Source organism: Diprion similis, chromosome 11, assembly GCF_021155765.1.
Source record: "Diprion similis isolate iyDipSimi1 chromosome 11, iyDipSimi1.1, whole genome shotgun sequence".
NCBI classification, from domain to species: Eukaryota; Metazoa; Arthropoda; class Insecta; order Hymenoptera; family Diprionidae; genus Diprion; species Diprion similis.
The window spans coordinates 5,266,374-5,285,896 of record NC_060115.1 but is presented as its reverse complement, the minus strand read 5'-3'; the positions used below and the strand labels follow the sequence as shown (position 1 = coordinate 5,285,896).

General features: G+C 41.7%; 4 protein-coding genes across 4 annotated transcripts; 2 read left to right on the top strand and 2 right to left on the bottom strand.

Annotated features, from left to right (window-relative positions):
- Positions 1 to 518: 518 nt before the first annotated feature.
- LOC124412198 (achaete-scute complex protein T3-like) lies at positions 519 to 7,878 on the top strand. The gene is made up of 3 exons (XM_046891880.1): positions 519 to 1,129; positions 1,383 to 1,803; positions 7,408 to 7,878. Exons 1-2 carry the CDS (start codon positions 549 to 551, stop codon positions 1,765 to 1,767), a joined length of 966 nt encoding a protein of 321 aa, XP_046747836.1. The 5' UTR covers positions 519 to 548; the 3' UTR covers positions 1,768 to 1,803; positions 7,408 to 7,878.
- A 2,407-nt stretch (positions 7,879 to 10,285) lies between these two features.
- On the top strand, positions 10,286 to 12,893 carry LOC124412607 (cytochrome P450 4g15-like). Its single transcript, XM_046892619.1, has 9 exons — positions 10,286 to 10,442; positions 10,555 to 10,765; positions 10,844 to 11,140; positions 11,227 to 11,540; positions 11,631 to 11,740; positions 11,809 to 11,877; positions 12,007 to 12,175; positions 12,259 to 12,433; positions 12,506 to 12,893. The coding sequence occupies exons 1-9, from the start codon at positions 10,301 to 10,303 to the stop codon at positions 12,708 to 12,710; spliced, it is 1,692 nt and encodes a 563-aa protein (XP_046748575.1). The 5' UTR covers positions 10,286 to 10,300; the 3' UTR covers positions 12,711 to 12,893.
- Positions 12,894 to 13,692: 799 nt separating this feature from the next.
- Positions 13,693 to 14,194, bottom strand: LOC124412610 (cytochrome c-1-like). The gene is made up of 2 exons (XM_046892624.1): positions 14,068 to 14,194; positions 13,693 to 13,877 (listed from the first exon to the last, which is right to left on the bottom strand). The coding sequence occupies exons 1-2, from the start codon at positions 14,192 to 14,194 to the stop codon at positions 13,693 to 13,695; spliced, it is 312 nt and encodes a 103-aa protein (XP_046748580.1).
- Positions 14,195 to 14,635: 441 nt separating this feature from the next.
- On the bottom strand, positions 14,636 to 18,321 carry LOC124412606. Its single transcript, XM_046892618.1, is given in 10 exon segments — positions 14,636 to 14,723; positions 14,726 to 14,815; positions 14,902 to 15,093; positions 15,173 to 15,465; positions 15,538 to 15,764; positions 15,857 to 16,158; positions 16,253 to 16,343; positions 16,434 to 16,648; positions 17,337 to 17,463; positions 17,949 to 18,321. Coding segments are annotated over 10 exon segments (1,755 nt in total). The 5' UTR covers positions 18,108 to 18,321; the 3' UTR covers positions 14,636 to 14,664.
- Positions 18,322 to 19,523: the final 1,202 nt, after the last annotated feature.

Genomic DNA, 19,523 nt, shown 5'->3' with positions numbered 1-19,523 from the left:
GGTCAAGGTTTCCTTGAACGTTCAATTCCATCGGGCCTCCAGTGTGTGGACAAATTCCAAGTTGACAACCGTCGGAATAGATGGTGACCTCATGCTTTACTTAAGCGACGACACAACGAGACAATTAGAGTGTAGTTTAGGCCACCGAGAGAATAAGATGTGCTTGAATCGTTTGTAAACGTAAACTCGTAGCGTGGTGGCAACGAACTCGTCTCTCCGTCTCCGCATGTGATCACGAATTACTATACCGATTTTTCTTTTCTTTTCTTTTTCCTTTTTATTTTTTTGTTTGCCGTCCTAATTTATAGTGGATTATATTTCAACGTCATCCGACTGTCCTCTCCTTTCTCATCCTCACCCTCAGTTTTCCACAAGTGTGATTCCTTTTTACGAATCGTCCGTAATCGGCGTAATGAAAACGGTGAAAACAAATTCCGTCCAGTAGAAAAAAAAAAACAAAAAAAAAACTCGCATCAAATTTTTAAGTTCTTCCACAACCCTCCTGTACTCGCCTTTTTTTGTACTCGTTGAGAAGACAAACTGGCACGATGACGACTATGGGTGTCACGGTGTTTTGCAACCGGGTGCAGATAAACGGGGGTGATCAGGAGCAGCTGATGCTGTTGCGGACGCTGCAGGACAACGAGACGAACATTTTGAGCAACCAGCCGCATCTGATAGTTCCAAAAACTACCAGCGCGTCGAGTGCCAGCGTTTTGCCGCCTTACGATCCCTCGCGGCTGAAAAAGCACGGAAAGAACGGACAACCACCGCCGGTTGCGGTTGCGCGGAGAAACGCGCGGGAAAGAAACCGCGTCAAGCAAGTCAATAACGGCTTCGCCACCCTTAGGCAACACATTCCTGGACACATTGCCGCCGGCTATGGGGACCGAGGAAAAAAACTGTCCAAGGTTGAGACCCTCCGTATGGCCGTCGAGTACATCAGGGGGCTGCAGCGGCTTCTCGCCGAGGCCGACGGCCTCGAGTATGACCCAAACGCTGGCATGGGGCAAAACGTACCATCGCCGACCAGCAGCGTCATCTCCTCGAGCCATAACGGCTCTGGCGAACGACTCGTCCTCGATGACGACGCCGATGACGAGGACGTCAAGCCCCCACCCTGCTTGAGGTAAGACAGGTCTATGATACTTCTTGCAGACATTCGATTCTTGAAGGAACTTCAACCCCACTGATTGTCACTCATTTCGGTCGATAAATTTTTACAGCTACTTTTTTGTATAGAGTTGGCTCTTTTTAGGTAAAACAGAGTTCCAAACCCGACAAAATTCACCGCAGCGACGGTTTTTCGATTAGGCCAAATCTGAATCCTCGATGTTGCTGCGATCCTTTGTTCCTAGGTGATAGTGAATTTCTGAATCTAGGTTGTCGCCGATGGTGGGATCGCCGGAATTCTACCCAGCGTCGGTCGGAGACGAGGAGAACCTCGAGCCCTTGGACGCGACGAGGGTGCTGACCCATGGGAACCAGGTGTTTTCTCGTCTCTCGCCGACCCCCGCACCTTCGCCCTGCGAGTACTACACCCAGAACGAGGAGAACGTCGAACCTCGAGCCCCACTCTCGCCGTATAGCGGGGGTGACAGCGAGGAGGGTGGCACCGTCTACGCAGCCAGCCCTGAGGTCTTCTCCGGGGCTCTTTATTACAAACAAGAACTTCCCGGCACCAGCGATGTGATGGACGTTGTTAGCTGGTGGGAACAGGAACAGGGACGGCTCAATCAACACACGCAGCATCTGACGCATGCGTGAATTATTCCCTTAAGATGTCGCGTCGCCGATCTTATGGTGAGTTAAGGTTCACTGTTTTACTGCTTAACTTTGGGTACTTGAGATTTAGATTCAGTCACATTGTCATTTACTCATGTTCGCCAATTTTTGTACTGTAATGAAGAGAAGTCAATGACACAAGAGATGAAGTTTCTGGCTTTTCGATTCGCGTGATAATTTATTGATACCGAAAGTATCGAACAAACTGACTTTCTTATCCTTTATTTAATTCGAATGTGTGTCAGAAGCCCGAAAGGGTTCAGAAAAGTGCGAACACTGTTTCGTACGATTGAGTTTTTTCATCATTGTAAAAAATGAGCGCTGCTGCATAAAATAATTACAACGTGACTGGACCTGTAATTTCTGGTCGTCGATCGACTTTGGAAGCGCTGACGTGATGTCAAGATGAATTCGAGGGCGAGAATGGCCTGGATGAGATGTTGGTCGGATCAGGTTCGAATGCGCCGCGTTACTTCTTCTCATTTGTAATTCGAACGATATAGTTAGTTAGTTATATGCTGTACCTTCCAAGCGGACATACTCGGGTGGATCGTGAAGGTAGGCAGGTATAACGCGCGTGCCACTTAACGCATGAGGGGCAGGAGATCGCGAGCTCCCGATACGAAGTCGCACATTTAAGTCTTATATTTAAGCGATGCATTGATCGTAAACAGCTCTTCGTAATTTCAACTTTTAATTTTATGCCGGCAAAAAATTGCCTCGTAACTGACGGCACTCGCCCCACCCCCCCCCCCCCCCCCCCCCCCCCTCTTACGCTCTTTTTCTTTCTTTCTCTCTCTCCTTATTTTCTTCTCGATCGACGCGAACAACTTTCGTCGACGAGCTGGAAGTCGGGGGTCGGCGAGAGTCAATTAGCATCGCCTTACCAAACCGCGAACCGCCCCAACCGCCACTATTAAACACAGTCGATCCGACTTCTTCTTCTTCTCCTTCCTTCTCCTCCTCCTTCTCCTCCTCTTCCAGCTCAAAGTACGCTGCGTTTTACTTTATTGCAAATAATTATCCTTTCCGAGACCACCGTCGTGGAGAGTAGCGTCGACACACCTGCGGCTGCAACTTCCCGGAACGTTCATACTCAGCAGCTCCACGTGGCCGATTTTACTTCGCGAAGTTACGCTGAGTGAGAAATCGTGTATTACCACGCGTCGGCACGTGCTACTTGCAAGAGCATGGACTCGTCGAGGCAACTCGTATGAGAAGAGAGAAAGGTGAAAGGACCCGCATATTTTGGGCCGGAAAAAATGTTCACATCGACTTCGAAAACCTTCACCAACTCAAGTTTTCCAATTTCAACTTAAGGCGCGAAGATGGGAACGATTTTTTCGAAATCCATTGGTGGTTGGAGGGCAGCCCGCTAACCGGAAGTGGTCTGGGATAGCCATGTGCCGGAAAGACCGAAATAGCGGCGTGATCCAGTCCATCCTAGCTAGTCATATCCCTCTCTCACTCCCTCTTTGGGAAAATTTGGAAAAGTTTAGTGTGTCAGCTAGTCGTGGTTCCACGTAAACGGTATGTGGAAGCGGATTACAAACGCGCGGGGTTCAGGACGCCATATGCAGCCGCAAACCGCAAACTATAAATACATACGGAGTAGACATTCGAGGCTGGACGTGGAGCTGCGACGTTGCGCGAGTTACCGAAACGAGTACCATATGGGCTAGGAATACAACTACAGCACGGTTAAGAGGTCAGCCAAGAGTGCCATATGCTTGACGCCAGATCGGCAACCCAGCGGCACCGATTCCGGGCAGGATCCTTGGCGATTTCGTCCTCGTCAAGGAGCTAATCCCAACCGCAGGATGATTCGAAATAGAAACGAAATGAGCTTCCAATTTTGTCAAATTTCGTTCAACTCCATTAAGTCATCTTCGGGAACTTGTGGTCGAATGGAAATGCGGCGCTTCTTACATCCCCAAGGATTCCGACTATAATCCGTGGCACGTAATCCGTAATTTAACTTTTCAACAACGTAGCCGTGTGCGCTGCTTCGTCTCGTTGATACGAGACCCGCTTTAACATGCCGGTAATGTATATTGATAAGAGAAGACGTGTCGTCCGAGTGTCGCGCCTACAACGATGCGGGCTCTTCACCAGCATAATTTTACAAACGACTTAGCTCTTTTGTTTCGTATACCATTCCTCTATAAACCCGTGTAAAACCCGTTGCCGGCTAACACGAGTTGGCTTCGAGCTGCTGGTCTAAAGGCCCAACGTTCGAGGACAAACCGACGCTCACAATTATCCTTGAACTCTAATGACGTGACGGTGAAAATTTTTAAACTCCAAATTGCGCGGATCAAGCTTGCGCGAAACGCTCGAGTCTATCAAGGAACATTTCTTTGCTATCCTCCTCTAATTTCGTTGAGACTCATGCATGTTGTAGAACATTGAAAACTAAGAGACACGTATTTTTTTATCTGCGAAAAAACGGGTTAGAGGGGTCAAGACGGCCCCCAAAGTGTGTCTTAGTTTTCACTGTTCTACAACATGCATGAGTCTCAACGAAATCAGAGGGGGGCACCAAACTGATGTTTCTTGTAAGAAATTTTTTTGAAGTTTGCGTGAAGTTGGTTCCAAACCATTTTCGACGCTTTTCATCAGAAGACGACGTCTCACCTTGAATCGTCATTCGTTTGGTTATTTCGTGCGTTTTCTTCGCCGTCGATCGCTCAGCTCAGGAGTCCAAGTTCTCCACTCGTTTATCGGACGATGGGGTACTTGGGTAGCGTCAACCCGTGAACAGACTCCAGCGGTCGGGCCATTCGCGTTGCTGCCACTTTAGATAGTGTTTCAAGCTCTTCTGATCCGCTCTGCCTTATCCGGTTCACACACAGCTTCTGTCATGGGCCGGTAAAAATTTTCCTTTCAGTTCAAAGGCGGCGGCAAAATTCAGCAGAAGCTGCTTCGTTGAGTCTTTGGAGATTCCGACCGCCTCAGACACGTCACGCGTGACTGCTTACCCGCCATTCTCTATCTCTACTTGAACGACATTCTTACTCAGACACTGCAGCACTCGGCCCTACGCACAAACGCGTCGTGATCACCCCGACCTCTTGGGGGCGTCCGTTAATTCGTACAATTATAAAGTGAGGTCATCTTGCCGTTTACGAGCCCGTTCTTGCCGCGGCAAATTAATTTATCAAATTCTTTTCTCAATTTTCGTTTCCACTGCAGACGGTTGTGTCTATTCGTCACAGTGAGTGGTTGGCATACACACTTGACGATTTTTCCAAACGATTTTCTTTGTGTTCGTTGAACTGAAATATCATGGGATGTAAATTTTGACAACGTGTATGAATTTATATCAATCTAATAAATCGTCTACTTCGGAGAAAAATTAGTGTTTCACAATTACCTATAAAATTTTATCAATATACGTGCTTTTCCGTGAAACAGCGCTAAGGGAAAACTCGATAATTTACTATTTCAGTAGAGATCTAGTTCCCATTAGGAGTGGCGCGTCAAAACAGTCATTTTTCAAAAACACCGATCCTGGTCGCATCCCCGGCGTTTCCGTTTCTGCCGGAAAATCGTCGTTCCCCTGGGTCTAGAAGAGCACGTGGAAGGGGGTGGAGGGGTCTCCTCTTTTCCACTCGGTGCCACATGTTGCAGCCCCGCATGAGAATCACTTGGATTCCCGATCCCAACTCCGGCGATGAACTCTTCGCGGTCCTTTTGCTCGATGACGCGTGCCCGGCTCGTCGGATCCACTGATCTCGCTCTCCGGCTCTCCAAAGGTTGCATGACGCCGTCTTCTCCAGAATTTCGAGAAGCGTGGACAGCGCCCGATGCCTCGTCACCCGTGATCCGAGCGTGTTTCAGATGCCTTATCGAGATCCCGAGGGAAGAGTGTACCTGTCCGTACATTATACAGGGTGGAATAAAGATAGAAAAAAAGAAAAAAAAAAATCCAAGGTGACTGTTCTTCCGTCGAAACTGAAGGCTCACGCGACTCTGATCTCCTCTTTGCTCTTTTCTCTTTTTTTTTTCTCCCCACCTAGTTTTCCCACCATCAAGGAAGATGCTGTATGCATTTGTGTCCATTCGTGTCATCAAATAGAACTTATCTTTCCCACGACCTCAAGCGCCGTGGAGATAGAATTTTGTGTCAGTGCGTATTTCAATAAAAATTTTGTAAATTCGACCACGGTCTCTCGTTCTAGCGGCTTAATTTTTTTTTTTTTTTTTTTCTTCTCCTTTTGGATCTCTTCTCCCTTCTTTTCCTCCCGTTTCAGGTAAAATTTCAATTTCCCCCATGCGTATCCTCGATCTGACGCGACACCGTCCCCGTCTCGGATGACAAAGACATACTTTTGCTCACATTGTGTCTTCCGCGGGACAAAATGCAGCGTATACCGAGCTGCACAATGGCTCGAAGGAACGGCGAACGGTTGGGAAATGAAGTAGCTTGTAGCTGCGCGAGTGAGATTTAAGGAAAAGAGAGAAGGAGGGAGAGGACATTCTGGGATGAATCTCGTTCCCTGCATCCACGCATTGTCATGGAAATTTCTTAGAAACGACATTTCGGAAGTAGATTTTTCTTCGGGAGCACTCAGGGAAAGCTTATTCCGTTATCAAGGAAATCAATTTCTTGCTATGTGTTTTGAATAATTGATAGCCCAGAAATACGACAAACAAATCTCAGCATCTATAGCTGGAAGAAAATACGATAAGATATCTTCGTTTTTTAAACGAATTTTGGAATCAGTTACGCAATAATAAAATAACCATTTTTGCAACAAACATCTTCTCCGAAAGGACTAAAATAGTTTTGTTTCGTTGGGGTAGAGTAATGGAATGAATTTTTTTGAAAAATCGTTCGTGGATTGCATATTGATCCTGAAATTTATACATCATAACACACTTTTGTCAGATACGAAGAAATTTTTTTCTGAGTACGGGGAGAAGCAAAACTAGAGATAAGCTGTAACGGTTTATTATATCTCTTCCTTCGCTTCTTCTTCGCTGCTTAGTTTCTTGTTTTCGTCTTTTTCCAAAATTTACGACATTTACGACTACACCTTTTTCGTTCGATCGATTCTCCTGAACTCCACCTGCTGAAAAGCTACGACAGATGTAATTAATCTTCCTTCTTCCTTTCATCCGTTTCTCTCTTTCTCCGTTTCTCAAACCTGGCAGCCAGTTGGGACCCTGAAGGGCACCATGCAGAAGACAGTTGCGTCATCTGGTTCCGTCCTCCCCGCGCAGCCCCTGCCAAGAGCGACAGAAGCTAGATAGCGGATCTTGAGGCTGTTTATTCTCCTTACGTCGCGTCACTACTTAAGTATAGGCTCCTTCCGACTAGCCAGCTCCATATTCTTTACTTTTTATGCATGCGTATACCTCACACTTCACGGTTCACTCGCCCAACAAAAAGAGGACGATAAACAAAATTTGCATCGTTTTCAAAGCTGATAAATGAATTTGGTAAATGATAAATGAACAAAATATGAACGAAAATAATTCGCTAGTTAAATTGATAAGGCTCATGAGTATATTCAACAGACTTATTGTTAGTGTATTAAGAGAATTGATCCATACATTGACCTGTAGGTATAAATTGTTGAGTAATAACCTCTCATGTTTTTTTATTGATTACAGTTCAACACCTGGGGTCGGACATTTTTCATGATCGAAATGCGAGAAGGTGCCGGAAAGAATCCACGATCTCAAAAAACTTTTGTCCACCAAAATGCTCTAATGTTATTATTATTATTTTCTTTGAAACCACAGGACGTATGTTCTAACCGCACACATAATACAAAACAGTGTTGAGAGAATTACGGCATGCAATCACCATCTCACAACACGCATTGGCGATTAGAAAGTGAAACAATGCAGGCAAAAAAAAAAAAAAAAAAACAACAACAACAAAAAATCGTTTTATTTATCATTTATATATTTTATTTTCATATAAGTTCAGTATTATATCCAAAGGCAACAATTGATGTAAATATTCCGTGATACTTGGAGTTAGTACTTATCCGTTACTCAGCATCGTCCATAAAAACCATTCTAAACGAATATTAATACCAAACCGAAAAGTATAGACTCGTCTGATTCTTTGAAGAGGGGAAAAAAAAAGTTTGTCAACTGCAAATATTTTTGTAAGTATACACGCGTTGAGTCCCAGATTTTCGTAACATTTATCGTAGTTATAACACATGTTTCAGTTGATTTGTAAATATTCTTATAAACTCCCAAGTGCCTATAGTTTACTAGTCTCGTAAGATGTCAGTGAAAATGCAAAATGATATTAAAATTAAGTTATAATTATGTAAGTTATACACGAATATATGTAACATAGCACGCCATTGTAGGTACGACGAGTCCTAGTAGATTCTACGGAAGAATGATTATTCTTTGACAGTGTACAACGTACATATATATATCGGTAGAAGTAATTCACCTTGCATTACGAAAGATGACAGAGGTATTAGACGTTTTTGTTTCCGTTCTTTTACTCTCGGAAATATTTTCCGAGCACGAATAGAACTGCAAATATTATGCCAATGATATTTTTTTAATCGGATAATCAACGCAACGATCACTTCCGATAAAATGCGATAAATCCAAGACCCCATCATATCATTCAAAATTGTGTATTTTTAAATACGGCGAAACGAATTTAATCAAAATGGTGTAAATACAAGTGCCTTAATTAAGACGATTATACCTAGGCTAAGTTTATACATTTTATAAGACTATTTTGTACTTGATATTTTTTTACATTATCGAATATTTAAAATACATCTTAATATTTATGCAGGGGGTGTATACAATTATTAAAATTAAAAATTGTCATTGATTTACAGGCACACGATCGTTTTAATCCGCTATTCATCGCGCTGTTCATCGATAATGAAATTGTTTGTTACAAACAAGCTGATTTTTATGCACGTTTCAAATGACTCACGGCATTGAACGGGCCCCGCTTACAGGTAATGAGTTGTTCTTTTTCACCGGCGACAGGGGAGCCGGAAATAAGCGCAGGCCGGAAATGACGTGGGCAACCCCTGCGTAGAACGTGCCCGGAAGCCGACCCTCGAGACGGATAGGAAAAAAACACAACTAAACTGAAAAAAAAACCGAGCACTCGAGCGAAACCAATTCAACAAAATTACCAAATTATCAAATTACGTAATGATAATCGCGGAACGCAGGTTCGATTTTAACAGTAGATTTACAGACGTTTCTTCATGGGTTCTCGATAAGGGTTCATTTTTCTTTCACAATCCTGCTCTAGCGATTTTCACAAAAACACGTTAGATCCAGATTCGCAAGTCTCAGTAAACGATTCTTCCGCATTCGGAAATTCTTTACCATCAATGTAAGGGTCGCCCAAGTTTACCTTTAAAGTGTAACTCTCTCAATAGAGCCACGCAGCAAATGCAATAATTCTGTTATTTCTATGACGACACAATCTTTCATGTAAAACGCTTACATGCATAGTAATGTGTAGAAAGACAAAAAAAAATTGAATGTGTTAATAAAATATGCAAGTCTTCTGCAAGGCTAAAATACAATGAAATGAGAGTCCAACCGATTTAAATAACTTACCGCACGTGTCTGTGTGAGAGGATTAGCGAATTTTTTGCGAGGTGACGCCGGTGAGAAGATAACTGTTAGGAGACCTCCGTATCCAGGAAAATCGCTTCCCCTCTTGTTCTGTTGCAGCCCTATTGAGAGAGTCCACTGTGTGTTCAAGGCTTCTCACCGATGGCACCACCTCCTGGACCGAACAAAGAATATAATGTACAACGGAGAGCTCAACACTTTTAATAAAATTTGAAAATTTGGTGATTTTTTTCTAATTTAATCTTCATGTGAATTCGAATAGCTCGAATCTTGATCAGTTTTCTGAGAATTCAAGTTCAAGTTAAACTGTGTCGAAAAATAAGTCACGTGCACGACGGGTTGCCTACAACGAGGCGTCGGAGGTAATACCAACCTTGTATGCAAAGCTTAGTCGTTTAGACAGGTTGGTGAACAATGTATGCAGATTTTCGATGGAATTAGGAAAATACGTTGCCACGTGTTTTGAAATTCAATTACTCAGGTGTGCAAAGTTATTCGTCAGCTTGTATTTGTATGTTTTCATCGGGTCAATAGAGCACATCACTTAACATTGGCAGTCCTGAGGAAGTGAAAATAAACATATTCCGTTCATGCCAGGGTCAAGTCATTATACATTTGCGACTTACGACATCACCGAGCGGAAATATACTTGAAGTATTTACGGTTAAGCTCTATATAAGAATTTGAAATTCAGCATTCGCACTTCAATTGCGCTTCTGAATTTCACCGCGACGGTTTAGTTGCAAATTTTCGCAGCAATTACTGCGGCATTTTTTAGTTTACTCGACGCGCAATTACCAACACGCACAATCACGGTAATTTCACGCTAGATTTCACATCAGTTTAGTGCTTGAACCCCTTCTTTGGGATAGTCTCATCTTCCGGAGAATACAATTTTTCATTAATCACCGGGAAAATGGATGATGCGACATTCACGTCGTCACACAGTTTAGCCATGATTGTATTTTATCTTCTTCTGATCCTGAGTGCAATTTTGGGAGTAATTTACTATTACATAGAAACTTCGAGAATCAGTAAAATGGGCCAACTGATACCAGGTATGGATCGAAATAAAATTCGACATTTTCAAGGATATTATAGTCACTCAAGAAGTCGACCACGCGATTTTGTACGTTTTAAATATGGTTTATCAGCTCGAAGTGCTTTCAGGACCACCGACTGTACCGTTCCTGGGCAATGGACTAGTAGTGTTCAACGTGGAGCCCGCACAATTAATCGACAAGCTGCGGGAATTCGTTTTCTACGGTAAAGTGGTCAGAGCATTCCTAGGTCCGCTATTGTACGTTTTCATCATAGACCCGAAAGATGTCGAAATCATTCTAAGCAGTCACGTGCACATCGACAAGTCCTTTGAATACAGGTACTTCAGACTGCTCAGAACTTACTCACAATCAGTCCTCATAACATAAAGCATTTAATTCTTGGTTGCCTGTTGTAGGTATTTCAAGCCTTGGCTCGGGGAAGGCCTGCTCATTAGCACCGGTGAAAAGTGGAGGTCTCATCGGAAGATTATCGCACCGACTTTTCATTTGAGTATCCTCAGAACATTTGTGCCGTTATTCTACGAGAACAGCAAAGTTTTAGTATCGAAGATGCGGGAGGTAATTGGCAAGGAATTTGATTGCCATGATTACCTGTCTGCTACTACCGTGGACATTTTGTTGGAAACAGCAATGGGTGTCAAAGACACCAAGACGGACGGGGCAGGCTTCGAATACGCGATGGCAGTTATGAAGTAAGTTACCTTCACGCGGTTTGAGGTGTATTTCGAAATATCGGGATATCAGCAGTTCGTAAAAAAGTTATATCTTGGTTTCACAGAATGTGCGATATAGTTCATCGGCGTACGTACGCCTTGTTCACACGTTTTGACTTCTTCTTCAATTTAACCAAGTCTGCCAAACTGCAAGAGAAATTATTAGGTATTATTCACGGTTTGACTAACAGTGTGATAAAGGAAAAGAAAAATCGACATGTCGCGATGGCGTCACAAGATAAAATGCAAATCAAATCAGTCAACAGTTGTCAAGAGAATAATGAGCCTAAAGAAGTTGTCGAAAAAAATTCAAGCGAGGAGAAGGCGAGGTATAATTACGTCAGAGACGACCTGGACGATATTGATGAGAATGATATCGGTGAGTTTCTGTCACGTTTCTCTGTTCTTAAGCCGAGTAATTATGGCTTTAAATTTATGGCCATAAAGTCTGAAAATTCTTATAATCCAGGGGAAAAGAAAAGGTTGGCATTTTTGGACTTGATGATAGAACTCGCGCGCAATGGGGTGAATTTAACCGACGAGGAAATAAAGGAAGAAGTCGACACAATTATGTTCGAGGTCAGTTTGAGGAAGGAGATACCGATATCATTGATTACAGTTGTGTTTGAAGTCTGATGTAATTTCAGGGACACGACACAACGGCTGCTGGATCGAGTTTTGTTTTGTGCTTGCTTGGATATTACCCGGACGTTCAGGTTGGTGTCAATAACAGGTCATTTATTGAAAAAAATCGTGTTTAACGTGCGACATGAAAATATTATAAGTGAAGCACGGATCGAAGACGAAGATTGATGTCATCGTTTTCTTCTTTCCTTTTTTTGCAGGAAAAAGTTTATCAAGAATTGGACGAAATTTTTCAAGGATCGGACAGGGAGACGACGTTCCGTGACACTTTAGAGATGAAGTACCTTGAGAGAGTGATTCTGGAAACGCTCAGGCTGTTTCCTCCGGTTCCATTAATTGCGCGAAAGCTCAATGAAGACGTTAAGCTCGGTATTTAAAGGATTATTTCGAATGATTTGATCCTTCGTACAAGTGAGCTGCTGGAAAGAAAGATTAACTGTTAATAATTTCAGTAACCGGAGGCTACGTTATACCTGAAGGAGCCACCGTCTTAATACCGCCATATCAGGTCCACCGCCAAGAAGAGATTTATCCGAATCCGGAAGAGTTTAATCCGGACAATTTTCTACCCGAGAATATGCAGCAAAGACACTACTACAGCTACATTCCTTTCAGTGCAGGACCTAGGTAAGCACAAGTTGCCTTCTGTTATTACGAAAATATCGTGATTCACTTTGGAAATAAATATTATATAAACAGATCCTGTGTCGGGAGGAAATACGCGATGTTGAAGCTCAAGGTTCTGCTGTCAACTATCCTCCGACACTATAAAATCCTGTCAAACGTACCGCCAAAGCAGTTTCGTCTTGTGGGTGATATAATACTGAAGCGATCGGATGGATTTAAGATCAGGATCGAACCTCGTGATGCTCGTGTGAGGCCTGAATCACATTTCAACCATTAAATTGATAACGATTTTAGGCAAGTGAGCAGGGAAACATGGCTGTCAGATCTGATTCCGGCCACTATTATTCTCGGCTAACCTGCAGCTTTATTTTGCGCCTTATGTTTTGTAGTACATATAAACAAATGATGTATCTCCCATTCTGAATTTGGTTCCACTATCGTAAATAAATGTTCTATTTCTTGTAACAACAGTGTCGCTAAAACTCTGCCATGAGACGGATAACGTCTCCATGTGCATAATTTTCAAATTTTTTTTTATCCATATATTAATTTAACATCATAATTACATGAACATATCAGTAGATCGCTAAAGTGATTAAAATTGTTCATAAAAATTACCGATAAGCTTGAAAAATATGGGTTACAGAGTTCTAGTGGCACGCTATGTAATGCTAATTGTGAGTAAGGTTGAGTATTGTTGATACGTCTGAAAAATTTAAGAACCGACGAAATGCCTGTAATGTGTTACGTTTATTTTTTTACGAATGAATCTACGTAACATACGTAACATCGGAGAGATCACGGAGTCTTAACTTTGGGCTGACTGTTAGTACTGAGAATCCTGTGCATCAATAATTCACAGTAAACAATAGCATTTTGCTCCAGCTGGTTATTACAAGAAAACAAAACGATGCGTTTATATAGAGACAGAGAAGAATGCAGGAACAGAAAGAAATGCTGTACAGTTCTTTCAAGAAACGAATAAAACCGTAATCAAGTGATGTAGTACAAATGAATCGCGAGAAACGAGACGCCCACTTTACATAAGTTGAGAATAACATTAGTGATTACTCAAGACTCATTTGTGCAACATCACAGATTGCGGACTAACATTACTTAGAAGAATTTGTGTTTCTTTCGTCTTGAGTCCATGATGAAGAACAAAGTTGAATTATTTCAAAAATCACGTGCATTTATCAATTCGACAAAACGTATTTCCAAATTTACAGTTTAACGAAGATGCGAGTTCAGCGTCACGATTACTTCTGACTGTTCAAAAAGGCGATAACATCTCGCCGATCCTCAGCCTTTTTAATTCCGGGAAATACCATTTTGGTACCGGGTACGAATTTCTTTGGCGCTTTGAGGTACTCGTCCATACTGTTGTCGTTCCAAGTAACCCCTTTCGACTTCATCGCTTCACTGTACGCGAAGCCAGCTGCACCTATGTATTGGCACTCGTTAAAAAACACCTACATAAATATTTCTAGAGGAAAATGAATTCCAGGTTAAAAAACTTTAATATTCACCCCCAACATTAATCGAAACCTTGATCAAGCTGAACACACGTTACCGAAACTTTTAAATCGCGTTGGATATAAGGAAGCGAAGTGATCTCGCCTGGTAAGACTTACTCCCACTTGACCGGCCTAAAACGCCGTTTAGGTTAGGTCCAATCTTGTGCCTTCCACCTTTATCCGTCGTGTGACACGTGGCGCAGAATTTTGTGAATAGTCTCTTTCCGTTGGCGGCATCCCCCATGAATTGCTCAGCTGTAAAGTGCCTCGCTCCGCACCCGGACACTTATAAATTTAAACAAAGCTCCGTTTCAAGTTTCACCCAAGACTATAGTCAAAGCCCAAGATCCAGTAGTTTTAAAGAATTGAAGTCATCTCTGGTCTGTCACGTTTTGAAAGTTCAGCAACTTGAAGTGACACTCACGCGAAAAAAAATGAGGGAGTCAAAACGTCAAGATTGACGAAGACGGTCAAAAGTTGGTTTTCGGTAGGGAGACATTTATGGTTCATTTCTCCACTCGACAAAGGACAGTCTAAATAATACACATTTGTGGAAACGGAAAATTGGCATTGAGAGAGAAATGACAACTTCGCTTCAAACAAGAAATAATGTTAATTGTTATTCATAAATTCATACAAATAACTTAACACGAGTAAAACAGTGGTTCCGCCGAGTTCCCATGGTCATGGTGGTTAAGCTAAAATTAACGAGGGTCAACGCTCGGTCGCTGTTCCAGCTTTTTTCTGTTTGAGAACATATTTGTGAACCAAAGTTCGATCGTCCAAGCTACGATGCAGAGTGCCATTACCCCCATAAGCATGTATTGTGCAATAACATAGCTGCCCGTCCAATCCTTCACGAGCCCTGTGGATAGAAACGTTTGACACATTGTGTTACGTAACTCGTCATTTTCCATCCGACGATGCTTCATGCCGATGGGTGACACTCACCTGTCGCTGGAGAAACGACAACCCCAATGCATCCATTGATGACTGTGAAGAGTCCATAGGCTGCGGGGAATTTCTCGATGCAGAAATGCTCGGCGAGAACTAGTGCCTGAGGTACTAAAAACCAGGATCGTGCGAGTCCAGTGAATGACATCACGACGATGATGCCAGTCAGGGAGGTGCAGTATAAAAACGCTGTGAAAGTGAATATTTCACAATATTTATAATCAGTGGAAGGGTTAGCGAAAAATGTAACTGGTAATTGGAAGCTCACCTATTCGACTACAGAACAGAGCATAGACCGCTCCAAGGACTAGATTCCTGGCTTTGACCTTGAAGAACATAGCGAAGACGACGAGTACAATTCTGGAGACCACCTCAGCTATCGCGATTGTAGTAAGGGCTAGAGCAGTGTTTTGCTGGTTGTATCCACCGTTGGCCATTATCATTGGAACAAATCCAGTGAACGTCATATCACTGACGAAAACCAAGCTGATCCCAAGACATATATTAACGAAGGAATAGTCGCGCAGTAACGACACCTCGAAGAAGTCTCCCAAAATCGACCTGAATAATTTAATAAGGTTGACAGTCGATGAATCGTTCGAATTTCTGCTCAAGAATTACGGAATGTCTTACAGTATCGTCTTTTTCTCCATAGATTCATCCTTCTTTTCCACATCGGCGACCGGATGACCCACATCACCAAACGCCCCGACACCCGGCATGCTGGACACACTTGTGGCCGTCATCATGGGTATTTGATTCGACACCATGTCCAGAACTGACCCCTTGCTCTTCCTCGAGTGACATCCATTCTCGATGTCATAAATGAAACCGACGTGATCCTGAGATCGACGAGATTCCTGAAAAAATGAACGAACTTGTGCATGGCAGGATGAACTGGTTACAAGAAGTTTATACGGAATGAAATGGAGTCTAAAACTTTCAAGTGCACCTTCAAGCGATCGATCAATAGCGGCTTCTCGTTCTCCAGTTCGACGTTGAGGCTCGGAACGCTTTTATTTTTCTTCCAGCCTTGTTCATCGTTCAGATATTTCCTTTCGATTGGAATTACTTTTTCCCCCTCAATTAAAATGCCATTGTTACCACTGGATTCAAAGTTCATTACATAGCCAATATTTTCGCCGGGCTTATGCCTAATTACTTTTGGCTTCTTGAAGTGGTTTTCCACTGGACTTATCGTGACCATTCCAATATTTGAGTGGAAGCTCAGTCCAGCGAGTAAAGCCAAGCATCCTAAGGGCGGAAAAAGTGTCATAAAGGATGGTCGGATGGCATGCAGAAAATCACGAAAACATTATTTTATGCAAGTTTAGGAGTAGTTCCTTACCCCGAAAACCATAACTTCTTGAAAAGTACTCGATTAAGAATGGATAAAAGATTGCGCCAAAACCGACAGCCACTTGCTGCACAATCATCACCTGAAATGGACGTTTACTGTCAGTGAAAAATAAGGTTTATTTTGAACAGTTTTGGTTGACAAGAGAGGCTAATTAATAATTATTAGTTACCAATGCCCTACGCTTAACAAAGTATGCGTTCATGCTGGTGTTAACGATGGTGAGAACCACGCCAACTCCTATCCCTTGCATAAAATAGCAAGCTGCCAGGTATGGTACGTTCGGGGTAAAAATTGTGAAGAAATTTGCAATTGAAAAAATCATGGAACCGAACACAGCCACGTGCTTAACGTTGTACCTCTTGAGAAGCTCGTTGCAGAAGAGACCTTGAAATAAACGACATTGATTTGAACATGAATCAAAGTACATTTCTTATCGGGTGCATTTATTTTTCTCAGACTCGGGCTGTTTGTATAAAACACATGCGTATTCTTTTACAAGTATTATTTTTCTCAACGGTACTATGTCATTCTACTTAGAACACGCAAGATACGAATGGAATTGGTTGCGTACAACTTTAAATCCTATTGTAAAAACATCTACTCCACGTGTACGCCTCTGTTTGTGAAGTAATCTGAAGAGCATGAAGTAATTTAAAAAATTGTTAACATTATGTAAGGCTGACTGTGAATCCTAGCAACGCAATTGTTTGGTTTACGCTCATAAATAATGTCCCGTGTAAAGAGAATTTCTTTCAAATCCTGAATATCACTCATCTTGGGTAGTTATCTTTCTATCACAACTGACGTGTTTTACCTGAGCTTAAGTAATGCGTGTCATGGTTACTTATTCTTACTGCAGATAAAAATGAAACATTACTAATTCCATAGAAGGAGTGATCTAAGTTTAAAATTAGTTTATTTTATTTACACGGATCTCTTGCGACTGCGACAATTTAGTGATCGGATCACGAGCTGCCTTAATTTTTTTCTCTACTTCAGCCTTTTATTACTATTATCCGAGAAAACAAAAAATGTATGTATTAATAATTGACCAACGCTTTCAATGACTTACCAGCAAATGAAAAACTAAGCATAAACATGGCGTTCATCAAAGTCAGGGCTGATCCATCATTTCCGGTCGTTTCTAAAAAGTCCTGGTATACTAATCCAATCGATGTAATCGGACAGAGACAAACTATCTGTGGAAACGGTTTTACACGTACATGAGTCTCCGTAAAATATTGAAGTCTAATTATAAAATTCTATTTTGTTACTAAATTTTTCTCAAAGATACTTTCATTATTTACATTTCACTCTTGCAACTTAATGTTGCTTTACAGAATGATGATCCATTAACCATTCAGTTTTAATTTTCAATAGAGAATAATTCCCATCACTCATTAACTTTCAGTTTCAATGGGAAATAATTTTCACTAACCGTTAACTTTTAATTCACAACGAAAATTATTTCCATTAAAGAATAAAAAATGAATGGTCAATATATTACTTTGAATAAAAAATTTCACAACCCTGGTTAATTTTTCTTTTTATCGTCACAAAAAGACGTTATTATTAGTAGACGAAAAAGACAACTTTTTAAGTTTGAAGAGGAACGTTGAAGAGACTAGATTTCCGAATTAAACTGTGCAATCGGTAAGAAGCAAATAAAATATTGAGTGCCTACGTATGATATGACAGTCCCTCCGGCAACCACCCAACCCCAGCCTCCATCCGGTGCCAATTCTTCCGCAGTCAATTGCTCTACGCTCTGAGGAAGAGGCGAATCGAGTTCCCTTTTCGTTTTATCCTGAAGATCTCCGTTACCGTTTCGCGCCATCGCCATCGTGAAACTTACCAATCTTGGTAAATGAATACGTTGATATCTCGTTCCAATATTGAAGTACGTACAACGCTCTTTATTTTTTCACATGCATTGCTTTTCTGAAGCAATTCTTCTTTTCTCTTTCTATGACAATCTTCGTGACAACAGCATCATAAGTTAGTTGTATTATTATCAGATAAATTTTTTGAATGAAAGTTTAATTTGTCGTCTACGACGTCTACGGAAAACACTGTCTAATTTCTCCCGCATACAAAAGCGAACTAGAGTTCCCGGCTCGTTTACAGAAATGACTATCTGTTGAAAGGCTAAGTACATATGGGCGTCTCGTGAGTACATTACCGCTCTTATCCGCCACGCCAATGAAGTTGGGGGTTGGCTTCGTTGTGATATCGTTTTATTGGAATAGAACAGATTCTACAATCATCCCTGCTCCGTCGAGTCCTTCTTTCTACATGGCGAAGCGTGGGTTTGTAATTGGCGCCGTTTTTCTACAGTAAATACTCAAAGCTAATCAAACAATTCAAACTGCAACTCACGCTCGTCACAATTCTTATAAACCTGTTCATTGAACCCTCTACGATATGTCATTTCATTCTTCTTTAGCGTTGGTCGTGTAATCACCTTATTTTGATTAGTAGTATTCGCAGGACGAGAGAAAAATGAAATTGCTACGATTTATAGAGACTCTCGATCACCATTTGGAATAAAAAATCGGTGACAATTTTCGTCCCACATTATTTCCAATTGCAGGTGATATGTGTTCGTTGGGCTCAAATAAAAATCAGCAGGGATAATTCATTCGAAAGGCACATAGATATATTGTATTGAAATGTTTCGATTTTCAGCCTCAATTAATGTTTGCGATTTTGAAGAAAGAAACATGAATCGCCCTAGTCTGACTCGTCCTCAATGACTGTGCAGATGATCTGGTGCAATCGGTGGAAAATACCTCGTTGAAAGTGAACTGCTGGTCTGCTGGTTCTCCAAAGAGATGAGCCGATTGGTCTGATCGCATGTAAGTCTTGTCTCTACTGAAAGTGACCATATCTTAAATCTATAAACATATAAAAAAATATACATAAGAGATAGGAATATAACGTTATCAGGGAAATCAAGGTGTAATTTATTATTGATAATAAATGATTAAAAATTCGCAAACACGCGAATCAGCAAATGTACTAGATCTAAAATCATATAGTTAATTGTATATAATTTTTGATCTAGAATATTTGATGATTCGTGATTCTGTAATTTATGACGTGATTTTTTATATATTTTTCTTGAATTCGCAAGACAAATCATGCAATTAATTACATTTAGGTTTCGGTCATAACATCTTATGATTTATCGCATGAACATTTACGGCAGGGGTAATAAACAGCACGTGGTAGATCATCGTGACTTAGGAGTTTACCT